Source organism: Octodon degus, unplaced genomic scaffold (assembly GCF_000260255.1).
Source record: "Octodon degus isolate 3935 unplaced genomic scaffold, OctDeg1.0 scaffold00005, whole genome shotgun sequence".
Lineage (NCBI taxonomy): Eukaryota > Metazoa > Chordata > Mammalia > Rodentia > Octodontidae > Octodon > Octodon degus.
In genome coordinates this window covers 441,183-455,030 of record NW_004524581.1, presented here as the reverse complement: position 1 = coordinate 455,030, position 13,848 = coordinate 441,183, and the positions used below count along the sequence as shown (strand labels likewise).

The 13,848-nt window shown below is 40.1% G+C and overlaps 1 protein-coding gene across 9 annotated transcripts in view; it reads right to left on the bottom strand.

The window, feature by feature from the left end:
* The window catches only part of Sgms1 (sphingomyelin synthase 1), a 324,088-nt gene that overhangs the window by 38,073 nt on the left and 272,167 nt on the right, over window positions 1–13,848 (bottom strand). For all 9 annotated transcript variants that reach the window (XM_023723167.1, XM_023723189.1, XM_023723161.1 and 6 more), the window contains one exon: window positions 1,908–2,759. In XM_023723167.1, coding sequence (XP_023578935.1) covers window positions 1,908–2,530 — 623 coding nt within the window. In that variant the 5' untranslated portion in view covers window positions 2,531–2,759. The remainder of the gene's footprint in view (window positions 1–1,907; window positions 2,760–13,848) is intronic.

The window sequence follows — 13,848 nt, the reverse complement described above, 5'->3', positions numbered from 1 at the left end:
TTTTTTTTTTTTTTTTTTTTTTTTGAGGCAGGGTTTCACTATATGGTTCAGGCTGGCCAGAACTCACTAGATAGCCCACGATGGCCTCCTGGGGTTACAGGCATGCACCACCACAGCTAGCTTTAAACAATTTAAATATTTAAATGACTAGAGTATTGGCAATAAGCACCAAGGAAACATGAAATTAAAAAGTTTAAAGATAAGCAGATATCAGGAAAAGTTCCAGGTGGGAAGAGAGAGAGAGAGAAAGAGAGAGAGAGAGAGAGAGAGAGAGAGAGAGAGAGAGAGAATATTTTAAAGAAATCAGTCTTATACTTAGGTCTCTTCCTTAGAGCAAGAATATAATTACTTCAAAGTCACAGTTTTATGAAGGTCTAAGTTACTTTCTGGGGCAGTAAGTTATTTGCAAGCACATAAGAATTTTGGCGAAAACCAAGTAAATGAACCCACAGAAAACAAACATCAGGAAAAAAACAACAACCCAGAAATAATCTGAGTTATAAAGGAAAAGCACTAGGGTGGGTTATTTTCTCCCCAATTAGAGTCAAAAATAAAGCTGAAAAGTGAAAACGTTTTAAGGTAGGACTTGAAGTTGGGTAGCCAAAAGAATGCACTTAGTGAACTGTATCTCTTATTTCTAGAACCTATTTCTATTATTAATAGTGTCTCAAAACTAAAGAAACATAAGCAGGCCTTCCACCAAATCATAAACAGCCTAGACCGGCAGTTGCAGTTCAAATTCCTGTAAGACAGAGCACTCACCGGTCCCAAGTAAACTTCAATAACATTCTCTACCCAAGTTAAAAGGTCCTTTCCTGGCTAACAGTCAGGAACTGTCTTCATTTCCTCTTACAGATATATAATAAGCAGACTCTATAAACATAACAGGAAAAAACTCATCATTTCTGTCAGAGAAATTCAGCATAAACTCCCCATCCACATTCTGGTTTCTTGATTTCAGATGATTCCTTTAATATTCAACCACACTGTGATCATGAAACAGAGAAACTGAGTTCTTTACCAAACTGACTCCCAAGCCCTATGCAGGGAAGCCATAAAGATGTTTCATTTAGAAAAGAATCAGACTCCAGTGGCAAAGGAACTTACTCATAAAACCAAGGACAAGTGTTTAATTTACTCATGTAAATAGCTAGCTTCAGGGGCTCCCTGTTGAGTTCAGAGTTTGAGGCTTGAAAACTAGTCTCAAGCCACCTAAGCCTAAATGCAGGTGCCTACTTACCACCCTGAGAAACTCGGGTGGACCACCACATACTGCTTCAAGGGTTTATACTCTAGGTGCAAATCCAAAGAGGTCATCTACATCCACCTACCCAAGTCACACCCTGAGGGTGTAAATTTCACAACAACCTAATCCACTCTGTTCTAAACTCTGACTTTGAAGCATCCATCTTTCAATATGTATCACTAAGCTTCCATGCCTGCATCTGTGTAGGAAAAGCTTTCCACCAGGCACAGAACTTGGGCCTGCTGCCAAAATTTATTTAACAAGTTAATCATACCAATCAAGGCTAGGTAGTTAGTCTGTTATTCAACTGCTTGTACTCTCTGATTGTTTTTCTTTTCTTATTAAATAAAAACAGAACATCATCTCTTATAGTCTTAGTTGCCATTCTGTACAAACCTCATTTTTTTTTTTGGGGGGGGGGAATCCTGGGGATTCAACTTAGGGTGTTGAGCCCGGTAGGCACCACGGGTGCCTGAATCTCATACAAAACAGGCAACAAACAACACTTTGCTAAACAGCACAGGTAGTTTAAAAAGGAAAGAAAAAGTAACTGCTGTGGTTTGATTCTAACCGCTCTGTAACTTTCATTTCCAAATGACCATTAGACTTTGGAGTGTAAATATCACCATCAGCAAATCTTACAAATTTTTACTTTACTTACTTGTATTTTAAGAGCAGCCACTGAAGTAACCAGAGTCCTACAAGGATCATGCCGTTAATTTCACAAATAGAAAAAGCCCACTGCACCCGGTTAAAATGGTCAAAAAATGTGTCCGGTAGTGGAGGCTGCACCTCCTTAGGAGGTACTCGTTCATGGACGACCGAGATCATCACTGTGGTGAGGACAAAACAGGAAAGTGCATAAAGAAAGGCCAGAAAAGTCTTGCCCCACTCCATGGGGTACTGGGAGCGTTCTAGCTCCGGCATGGGAATCTGTATCATCTCTTTCCTATACCCATTTGGCATACCATTGGGTTTTGTCTTGATGCTGAAGCTGCCATCAGGGTTGGAGATGTCTACACCAATGCTGAGGTGCCCATTAGCGTGGCCATTCTTGTGTGCTTCCATGTGGTGCTCCATTTTCAGGGTCTCTATCATGTCCAAGAGCCGCTGCCCATTGTCTGAGGAGACTCGGCACAAAGGGGGTTTTGTAAAATCCTCTTGAGTTAGGCTGATCAAGTCTTGGCCTGTGAAATGTTCCATAGGTTCACAGTATTCTGGCATAGCATTCTCCAGGAGCCAGTCTGCCACCTTCTTGGGTGACCAATAAACCACTTCCTTCATTGTATTGGCAGACAACACTGCAGTCACCACTTGCTCTGGGAGGTCAGCAGTCCCTGGTCCTACAGGGCAGGACACTGTCCCTCCTGGATTGGTTCATCCTGTTGGGCCTTATGAGTGGGGGCTCCTTTGGCAAGATGGTCAGGGCAGATTTTTAAAACATCACGTAGCTGTCCACAATTCTGCGTGTCCAAGCATTAATTTACCTCATTTTTGAACCAGATTCTTCCTTCTGTGGAAGCAAAGGAAAAGGTCAGGACACCAGACTTCCAAATCTGCCTCTTCAAAATGTAAAGTCTGAGCATGAGTAGTGGAAATGGAAAGCCAGTTACGGGGAAAATCCATGGTTCTCAAACGTGTTTATTTTAGGAACCAGTGATACCCTGTTTATTAGTATTCTCTGAGAGCTCTAAATTGGATCTGAAAATGGATAAGGTCACATGTGACAGACTATACAGCATCTTTAGTAGTATATTTACTAAGAATAGTGTAATAATGCTTTGAACGCTGCTCAACACTGACCAGTGATTCTCTTTGTGCTTAAATTTCAGATTTATTCCCTTGAGCTAAGAATATTACATCGTAGTGTCAGGCCAGCACCACCCTGTTCTCTGAGTAAAGCAACACTAACCCTGTGAAGACAACTCTTCAGAGAAAGCAAGATCAATCACAGGTTCTATCTCACAATTAACTCAGATAACAAAACCATTTTCCATGAGAACCTCTATGCCTCCTGAGAGCTTGAATTCTCCATTTAATTTCCAGCAACAAACCCAGAGCCTTCCCTTACTCTGGTGGAGCTTCTCTGAAAGTTTTTCCTAGCCACTCTATTTAAAAGTTCTTTCCCCACATCACCAACAACTGACACCTGTGACACACAACAGACTCCTTGGTGCACAGAGTAGGAGAAAGGGTGGCAGCTGTGGGAGTCAGGGGCCCTCACTCAAATGAAAAAGCCATGTGCCTTGTTGACAAATTTCTCTAGCCCCTAGTAATCTTGGTTTTCTCTGAAAAACAGGCTTAGCAACACCTTATCTACAGGCTCCTGCCTCTATGAGGATGTAATCACTCAAACAGATGCAAAGTTATGAATTTCTTCAAAATGTACATCTCCTTTTTGTAACGCTCTATTCTCTCTCTAATACTCAAATGGGTCCATAGTGACATTTCATAAGTATTTACTGAAACAGCCACTTCTAAAATGGCTTTTCTAAAGCCCACTCATTCTGACACATTGAGCAAAGACACAGTCCCCATTTCAGGAAAAAAATAAGACTTCATTTTAAGCAAGATTTGAAATTTGAAATTAAAGGCATGTGTAATTTTCCTGCAGCTGATGCTGAAACAACACAAAAGGGGAAAAGCTCATTTCTGTGGAAGTGGACTGAACAGAAGTCACTACTAACTCACCGTTCACAGAACCTAGCCCATACTGCAGAACTATAGAGCTAAGAAAGTCACTCTGTCCTGGGCTCACACACTTGATTTAGATAGAAGTGGGAAGTTTTGAAAAGGGACAGGTAAACTACCATTGCCCAGAAAAACCTATTTGAATTACCTACTGGGAGACTGTTAAAAATCAGATATAGCCAAAATTAGTAGCTAAATTCTCACAGCTGGGAAGAAGTAGTGGCTGAATAGAAGATGTAAATTCTTCTTTCCAAGATAAAACAACGTTTGAGAGACAAAAGAGGTATGAGAATGCCTGGTCTTCTATATGTGTCAGCGTTTAAGTCTGGTGAGATTGTGAGTTGCCTAAAATGAAGAGCTGGCTCTTGGGCTAGGCCAAGACCTAAGATGCTTTCCAGGGATTTCCCACTGAAAAACAGCCTCACAGAACTGAAAATGTAGGAAGGAGAAACAAAAAGGAGAAATTACAATCCAGTGGTGTTTCTTTAGGTTAAAAGGTACACACTCACTGTAGGTTCAGCAAGGCATTCTGCCTGGTAACTGTGTAAAAAATAAATGCACTAAATTAATTTGACTGTTTCTTAAGAAAGACATTTTAGTCTTTAACATAAAAGCCTTTTAGATAATATGCCATAACATGGCATGCACTGTTTTTACTTAATTATAAAAGACGGGTTTTAAAAACAGAAAATAAGTTAAAGCAAATTATTGTACTAATACAAAAAAAGATTTAACCAGGCAAAATCACTAAGGAATTTAGAAATATTTGTTTACAATTCCTAAAAAGAACCTATCTGTTGTCGTCTAGTATTATCTATATATAAAGCATGGCTATGATAACAAAAACCTACCATCAGAATTGTAAAGAGAACACAAGAATTAGAGTACCACAAAATATACTACACAACTATTCATGTGCGATTGCTGAGAGATTTCAAGCTCCAATTACTTTATCATTAACCTGAACCCTAACCCTATGCCTCAGTTTCCTGTAAGGGGATAATTTATTAGTTCACTTATTTCATTAGTAAAGAGTTTACATGCTCCTCACAGTGCTTTGGCAAACAAAGTAATAAACTAAAAATTTAAAGAAATATTGCAGAGTGTAATTTATTCATGCCTTGAATGGATTTTAAAATTAAGAATTCAGAGTTCAAGACTTTTTAAGGTAGGACGGACCAAAAACCGAACAAACACAGCTGGCACAACAGTGCGGAAACAGCCAGGGCAAGAAAGCGTTTGTTTCCAGATGCTGCTACTGACAAGCAGAAGTAGGAAGCAGTGCATGTGCAGGCCAACAGCCAGCGAGTGAGCTACAACAGCCAGCGAGTGAGCTACACTTCCTGTTTCACACAGCAAAGCTCTACAACAAACATAGTATGAAATATATACATAATTTGACTCTAATAGTTTGTAATCAATGCAAAATAAAAATTAGCTGGGCATGAAACATTTAGTAGACTTTATAATAACAAAGCTACATATGGGTAGTTTGTTAAGGATTAGTACAAATCAAGGTATTATTTTACTATGAAACAGACTGAATGATTTTGTAAAAGCTTCAAGTTCAGGTAAAGGTCTTCACATCCAGCAGAACTTTCCACAAAAGTTAACAATAATCCAACTGACCTTTTAAGGCAATACAGGCCACCAAAACACTTATGAAAAAGGTGTTTACTTCTTCTCTGTTTAGATAGCTCCTAAATTTTTTTTCTTGAAATCAATATAAGCCATATATTTTCTGATTTAGCATTTGAAGACTTAAATAAACAGTTCATAAAATCATGTCTATTTGAAGAAACAATGGCAAAGGTTCAGCTGGAGAACCTATATATTTCTTTCAATCTACAGTTCTGGAAGTTTTAGAAGATAACCTTTCAACTGTCCTTCATTTTAAATTACTGTACATGCAGCGCTCACAGCCCACAGTCCAATTCTGTCTGGGAAATAAAACCATTTCTTAGGAGAATGGCTCTTCAGACTAAGTACACACTGCCCCATTCTGCTGAGATTTCAGAAGGGCTTGCTGATCATGAATCTGCCTTCTGGTCCACTTGGGCTGCTGAGACCCTAGGCCAGTGGGGCAAACCTCTGGCACCTGTTTCACAGCTGGTCATTTATTACCACGGAAAGCTCTAAAAGGTTCACTGTTACTGCTCTAGGCTGGGAGAAGAGCTTCATTTGAAGGTATCTTTTAGTCTCTTCCTCGCCTTGTTTATTTTGTGGTACTTAAGAATTAGACTTCACAGTAACCAAGTTCCTTCTCAGTGGCTGGCCTACACAGCTCACCCAACTAACAGCCTCATTTTAGGTCCTCCTCCAAAACATAACAAATACACTTAGCTCTCAATGTACCAAAGGGAAGATATCATTTCTTAAACAAAATTAATAGGTATAAGGTATAATTACAAGAAACCAGCTGCACCTGTTAAATACCATGTAGCATAGTCCTAATCATTCTTTGAGGGTATGAAATATGTAACTGAAATCTACTATTCAGAGTCCTATCATCAGCAAATTCACATTTCCTTACCCTGAGGCCCTACTTGAGTTATTCTGTGATGGGCTGAGTATGTAAATGTTTAGCAACCAGAAAATCCAAACAATAATTCACTATAGTAAAAGCGTGGACTAAAAGTTCTACAGTGCAAACTAATAACTATTGCACAACAGAATACTAAGCCTCCACTGAAGGTTGTACTACCTTTCTATATTTAGGAAGAAAGATATTCATAGCTTTGTCCAGTGAGCAAATCAATTACAAAACAGGATACCATCTTTGTAAATACATGCAGGTTACAAATGTCATGGTATGAAAGTTCAAAAATCGTTAGGCATCAACCAGTTATCTTTTGTTAACAAGTATGTCATTTTCTACTTTTTTTCCATATCTTTCCTCTTCTCTAGTAAATATATTAATTGTCTTTGACAAGGGAAAACTATGGTCCTTCTTTCAAGTATATTATGTTTTAAACATGTAGACTGCATTATAAAACTAAATACTTTGTTTAAAAGTATGAAATGGGTTTGTAAGTTTCTCTAAATAACTAGAACTTTTGCCTTCTATGTATAATGAGGTTCCAAAATCTTCCATATTTCACAGACCTGAGGGGTGAGCCAAAGCACCAACACAAAAAAGGTGACATCCAAACCTAAATGCATGAAGACATTCCAGGTCTCAGATATTTCCCATTGTTGCAGAGAGAAAGTAACAATAAGCCATCGAATTAGAACTGCCCTACCATCTAAATTTCCTTTAGTGTCTGACCACCCAGACTGCTATTAAATAAAAAGGACTAAGAGAGCTTTAAAAAATTCTGTCCATAGTCATTAACAATAAGGAAAATGTTGTACAGCTCTACTGACAACTAATCACCATAGACTTCCCATGAGATTTAATTCTTAGAACTCTATTATGAAACACACTGAAGCTTATTTACTCTCACCCAGTTCACCAGCACCCTCTGTCTGAAGCCAGCAGGGCTATTCTAATACAGTATTTGCATACTTAATCTGCAATGCTTGGGCTTGGATTCACTCTCACAATAGTTGGAAAAGGTCAGAACATAGCCAGTGTTTTCAAATTCCATTTGCTCTCACAGGAGCTGATGTGTACTGAGCCGATCTTATCTGTCCCAAGCAGCCCGAGAAAGCCTCTCTACTCCTTTGCACTCTTCCCATTTCTCTTTTGAAAACTGAGGGCTAAGATAAGCACAGTTTGGGGAAAGGATGAGGCTATGCTTTACTCTTCTCTTGTTTTTAAGAAACTCTGATTCAGCATCCTAAGCAGGTGTCAGCAGTTCAGGTTCACTTATACCAGTTTACTCATTTTTCAAGTGAAAATAATCTGGCATTCCTGAAGAACACTGAAATAAAGATTAGAAATCTGATATGACATGTAGGTGCCTAAGAATGACTTTTTAAGACATGTAAAGGAAGTAGCTTCCCTTTCCTGAAGAAAAACCCAATGGTGGTCAGTCAGAATAGGGCTGGCATGGCACCCAGAGGCTGGTGAGGTAGCAGAGCTGGTGTGAGAGGACGGGAGTGAGGTCACCCTGCCCCACGTATCTTAGGCCTTCCTCGGCCCTGTGTCTTCTCAACCCCAGGAGATGCATGCAAAACTAAAAGGGCTGCTAGGAAGTCACTCCACCAGACACCAACTCCTTTAGAGATGCCTTCTCAGGCCAGACACATGCAAACAAGCTGGTCACAGAGAACAGAGACTGTTGAGAGGCTGTCACAAACAATACAGCACAAGTGATGCCCAATGCAGGTAATCCTCAATCTCTGTTTGTTTCTTTTTTTTCTTTTTTGCAGTACCGGGGACTGAACTCAGGACCCTGCACTTGCCAGGCAGGAGCTTACTCTACTGAGCTATCTTCCCAGCCCAATCTCTGAACAGCAAAACAAACAAATGAAAAACTAACTAAACACCGCAACTGGAACCGGCCAGTGGAATCTCACTTTGTAAGAGTTCCTTGCCTCCTCAGGCACTGCTAGCCAGTCAGCCTCTGGTGTCACCTCCAGGCTGCCATCTGCTTTCAGATAGGCCTTTCTAGCTCTATGCGTAATCTGACTGCCTCACTTAATGCTCGAGAATTCAGGTGGCTCCCCATGACTTGAGGGACGATGGTCCAACTCGTCAGCTTAGCTCTGAGGCCTCCCATAACACAGTCCACGTCACTACAGGGACCTCACAGCCTTTCCCTGCAAGGCCGGGCCTGTGTTGTACCCACACTCAAGGAGCTCGTGAGATTCCCTCATGCCCAGACAGTGTAAACCTTGTAAATTGTTTATCCTTCAGAGAATGATGTTCCTACCTTATTTTGAACTTTTTATTCTGGCTTACCACCCCTCTAGTTTCATTTGCCTTCTAGTCTCCGGAGCCTAGCCCGTAGTACACACCTATATACATTAGTTTTTTTGTTTGTGTGGGGTTTTTTGTTTTTGTTTTTTTGGTACAGGGTCTCACTACACAACTCCAACTCATAGTGATCTTCCTGTTTTCTGCCTCCCTAGTGCTGGGATTATAGGTGTGTGCCACTGGGCCAGGACTCCATCGCCAGCTCGGCGTCCCCAGGGGCAGGGCCAGCACAGCATGTGGAGCTAGGGCACCTGAATACACTGAACACATGAATGAATGCAAATGCAAAAGAGACAGCTTCGAGTTCCAGATAATGAACCCAGTAATGTCTCTTTCTTTTGTATAACAGGCATAGAAATATCAGTAAAATATAACTGCTGAAATTTTTATAACATAATTATTTTCCAAATAAAAAGTACCAAACAATAATTTCAAAACCCAAAGTGGAAGAGATACAAGCTAACACTAAAAATTAGAGGTTGGAATTTTAAGATCCCAGGCAGGTCAGGGACCTAGAAGCAAGACCCCTGAATAAAGCAAAACCTCTTTAAGACCAGAAAACCTGGATCTATGAAATTGGCACATAGTAAGTTCAACTCCAAAGTTCTCCTAACTACATGGTATGAGATTTCCAAGCCAAGAAAGTAATATAAATACAAAAGAAAAATAAGTACAAATTAGTTCCTTAGAGACCCTTAATAAGCAAGGATTCAGGAGACTCCCAGGAAAAAAGTAATCTCACTTGAGAATGAATAATCATTGAGAATGATGAATCCCAGAAGAAAATGATCCAAAAGGAAGGAGATCTGGCAGGTGTTATAAACAGGACATTTATCACACTATGAATCTGAGAAAATAGAATAGGCTGGATTGAGTTCAGTGGCTGAGATTGAATATATTCAAAAGATTTTTTAAAACTGGAATTATAATAAAAGAACAAAAAAAGACATATTTAAAGAAAGCACACACACAAAAAAAACACTCTGGCTTGTGAGCCACTGATACTTCAGAATTAAAATGAGAGAGCAAAAAGGTAAAGGGAAGCCAAAAGAAGAGGAATAAGCAAAAGCATAAACTATGTGATTAGAAAAGCCATTGCCCAGCTTTTTCTAACATTAAAGATCTTATACAATCCAAAACCCATATACTTTTGGGAGACCATGAGACAGGAATGGAAAATTGAACCCAGTGAATCAAAAGATGAAACAATTTAAAAGTTATCTAACTAAAACTTCATTCATTTTTACTGACTCCAAAAAATCTTTGAAGATGGTAATAATTTTAAAGAAGGAAAGCATAAAAAAAGCAAAAGGGGGCCGGCGAGATAGTTCAGCAGTCTAAAGTGCCTGCTTAGGCAAGCTTAGGCAGGTGCACGGGGCCACAGTTCCAGCACCATGCCAGCCCCACCTTCAGGGCGGGCTGAGCCAGCCAAAAAAAGAAAAAAGAAAGAAGAAGAAGAAAAAAGGAGAAAACTGCAACATTCCTTGAAGTTGGGAAGCAGACTAACTAGTGGTGACAGAGCTGGGCTGAGCCCTCTGGTTTACAGGACACTTAAAGTCAAAGGAATTGATGGTGTCAGATAACTTAGGAACAGCAGTGAAGGTGGAGCTAAGATTGGCTAAAAGACCATGATAGACATTACCTCTACAGGGCCAGCCAAATAGCTCAGCAGATTAAAGCACCTGCAAGCAGGTACAGGGGCCAGGAGGTCAATCCCTGGGCCTGCCATGCTGGCCCCGCCCCCGGGCACACTGAGACAGTGATTGAGACTGGGCACAGTGGCGCGTGCCTGTAATCCCAGCTCTTGGGAGGCTGTAAACAGGTGGGTCACTATGAGTCTGATCTAGTAGTAAGACCCTGAACACCCTGTAGACCCTTCCCTAAAAATACAAAAGAAAGAAAGAAAGAAAGAAAGAAAGAAAGAAAGAAAGAAAGAAAGAAAGAAAGAAAGATACCTCTACATTCGTACGTTCCACAACTGAGCAGCTACCTCTCCCTGAAACCAGAGAAATCCTCTTTACGGTAGAGGACACAAAACAGGTGAAAGCTGGAGCACCTTACTAAAAAGACATTAACTGAAAAGCAGTCTGTCCTTATTCCTTCTCATTAGGTACTAAGAGTAAGCACCTCAAGGCGATTGATCCCTCAAAAAGTTTGAGAGAAAAGACGTGAGCACATTGATCACCTTATACTGAACCACAAATAAACAAGTGACCTTCAAGCAAAGAACTTCCACACAGCTTTGTTAGTTTGCTTTAAAATACAAACACTTAAATAACTGAAACAAGCTGTCAGAAATTCAACTCTTTAATAAATATAAAAGGCAGGGATCAACTACCCCCAAAATCAAGCAAAAAAGAACTTAGAAACAGATGTGGTAGGGTAATGATAATGATGGGAAAACTGATCAGCACTCTCAAAGTAAGATTTAGGAAAACAACAAGATGGTACTTAAAGACTTTTGAAAAGCTCATGGAACTTTATCATAATTATTTTTATTTTTTGTATTTGGTACAGGACCTACAGGATCTACCGGATCTCACTGCGTAGATCGGACTCATGGTGATTCTCCTGTTTGCAGCCCCCCAAGCACTGGGATTACAGGCACGCGCCACCATGCCCAGTCTCAATTGCAGTCTCAGAGCACCCCAGGACGGGGCTGGTGCTTTAGGCTGGAGATGGAACCCCAGCTGCTGCGCTCTGCCTAAGCAGGCGCTTTAGTTCACTGAGCTATCTGGTATAATTATTTTTAAAAATCAAAAGAAACAACAGGAAATCAAATTGAAAACCTCTCAAAAAGTAGAACAAAGTTGGAAAATTGAGAGAAAAGACCATTTAAGTTCAATATCTGAATGGTGCTCAAGAAAGAAAAAGGGAATGCTAACGATTTTTAAATTTTTTAAAATTTAAAAATAATCAAAGAAATCATTCAAGAAAATTTCTCATAAGTGGAGGGGACATAATTTGTCTCTGAAAAGGCTCATAACATGTCCAAAACCAACCAAAAATATTTTTTAAAATTTTGTTATTCCATATTAATGAATTATGTTAAACAAGAAAGGGGATAAAAACCATAACAAAAGGCATCAACACAAATACTCCATCCCGCTTCCCAACTTCTAGGCTTTGTTTTCTTCCATCCTCACAAGTACCACTTGCAAGGCCCATTTTACCTTCCTTACTAGAATTCTGTGCCTAATGAGAGGAGCCGCTGGGGACTTCATGTGTGGTTCTCTTGACACTGTTTCAGGATCTTCTACTAGGCAACGTTGCCTCTTTAATACTATTCTATGTAAAACTGAGAATAATAACAATACCAAAATATTTTCATATATTTTATAAAGAGCAAATATTTCCTCCAGGCATTCTGAATGCTGTTCAGATTTCAAATATGTTTTCCTTGCCTCATATACCAGCAAGTGTCCTAGATGACTGAATATTTCAGTTTCTAAACTGCTTTCTTGTAGCGCGCTTCTGCTGTAGGAGTAGTTAGAAATCCTTGGTCGAAGGTTCCTGAGCAGCATGGCCCTTAGATCATCTATGAGCTTCAGAAGACTGACCCAGGAGTCCAAGGTTCATCACTATGACTAACACAGATAAAGCAACTGTTGTATTTTAAAGGATACATTCAGCTTTCAAACCAGGGACGATTAGAGTTAGTAACAGACTGAAAATACACTGAAAGAAAAAAGCAGCCTGTTCATTAATATAAAAACTTAAAAATCATATCTGCACAGAAGCAAACTTTTGTATTCCTCTGAGGATTAAACACACTTATTAGAGGGCTGACCAAATAGCTCAGCGGATAAAAGGGCCTGTAAGGAGGCACAGGGGCCTGGGGTTCAATCCCTGGGCCTGCTGTGCTGGCCCTGTCCCTAGGGTGTGCTGAGACAGTGATTGAGACTGGGCATGGTGGTGCACACCTGTAATCCCAGCTCTTGGGAGGCTGTAAACAGGCAGATCACTGAAGTCTGATCTAGTAGTAAGACCCTGAACACCCTGTAGACCCTCCCTTAAAATACAATAAATAAATAAATAAATAAATAAATAGACACACTTATTAGTTAGGTAACCAAGGTTTTCCATTTCACTGAGAAAAAGCACACCAAGCTACGCTTATAATTTTGATTCAGTGAAATTAAAAAGGAAAGCCAATTTACGAAACAAGACCTCAGGGACTAACACCATGTTTCAAAATTAGCAACCACACTCAGGCCCAGATAGAAGAAACCAAGTTTAAGACTCTTCCAAAATAAATTCCAATACATGTTTTGATAGCTAGGAGGTACCATTTTCAGACCAGAGAACTTTTAAGGCAGTAAATTCTATGGCTCTCCAACGTGTATTCTGTGGGCAGTTCTGCCACACAAGCCCTGCCCATGTCCCCACCATGTTCAATTCTCTCCCATCATCTTCTCCTAGAAGTAAAGCAGATCAAGAATTAATTCCAAAGAACGCAAGAGTACACTTCCTATACCATTATGTACACACTCACCCCTCAGACTTATGGCTTAAAAATAAATATCCATTAATTCACTAACTTTTCTCTAGTCATCAGTAATTGTGATTTCCTGTTTCCTAACTAGGATCTGGTAATTAATTCCTCAAACTTTTGAGTTATATTTTTATTGAGCTTTTTAATTAACTAATAATTAAGAGCACCAACGCTCAGCCGACTAGAAAGGAAAGGCCCTCAGGAAGTAAGTAGGTCAGCGCCAGAGCACAGAATCTGTAGCTCGGCCTTGGAGGAAGGACCAGTGCCACGAGGGGGCAGCACGACGCCAATGACAGTACATGCTCTCCAGGAGCTCATCTCACTTCTAACAGAGGACTGGGACACAAGTGATACAACTAGGTAGCGAAACTGCAAGAACTACAGCTCGTTTTATGACCTGTTAATTGGCGCTCCCCGATACCCATGTGATTTTAATATGCATTATTGGTGGCTATCCAGTTAGCAACATGGCTAATGTTTCCAGCTTTTCTGGCCATACATACTGCATATCTGACCTAGTCTGCAATCTCACAAAGCCATGTCTGGGGGGGG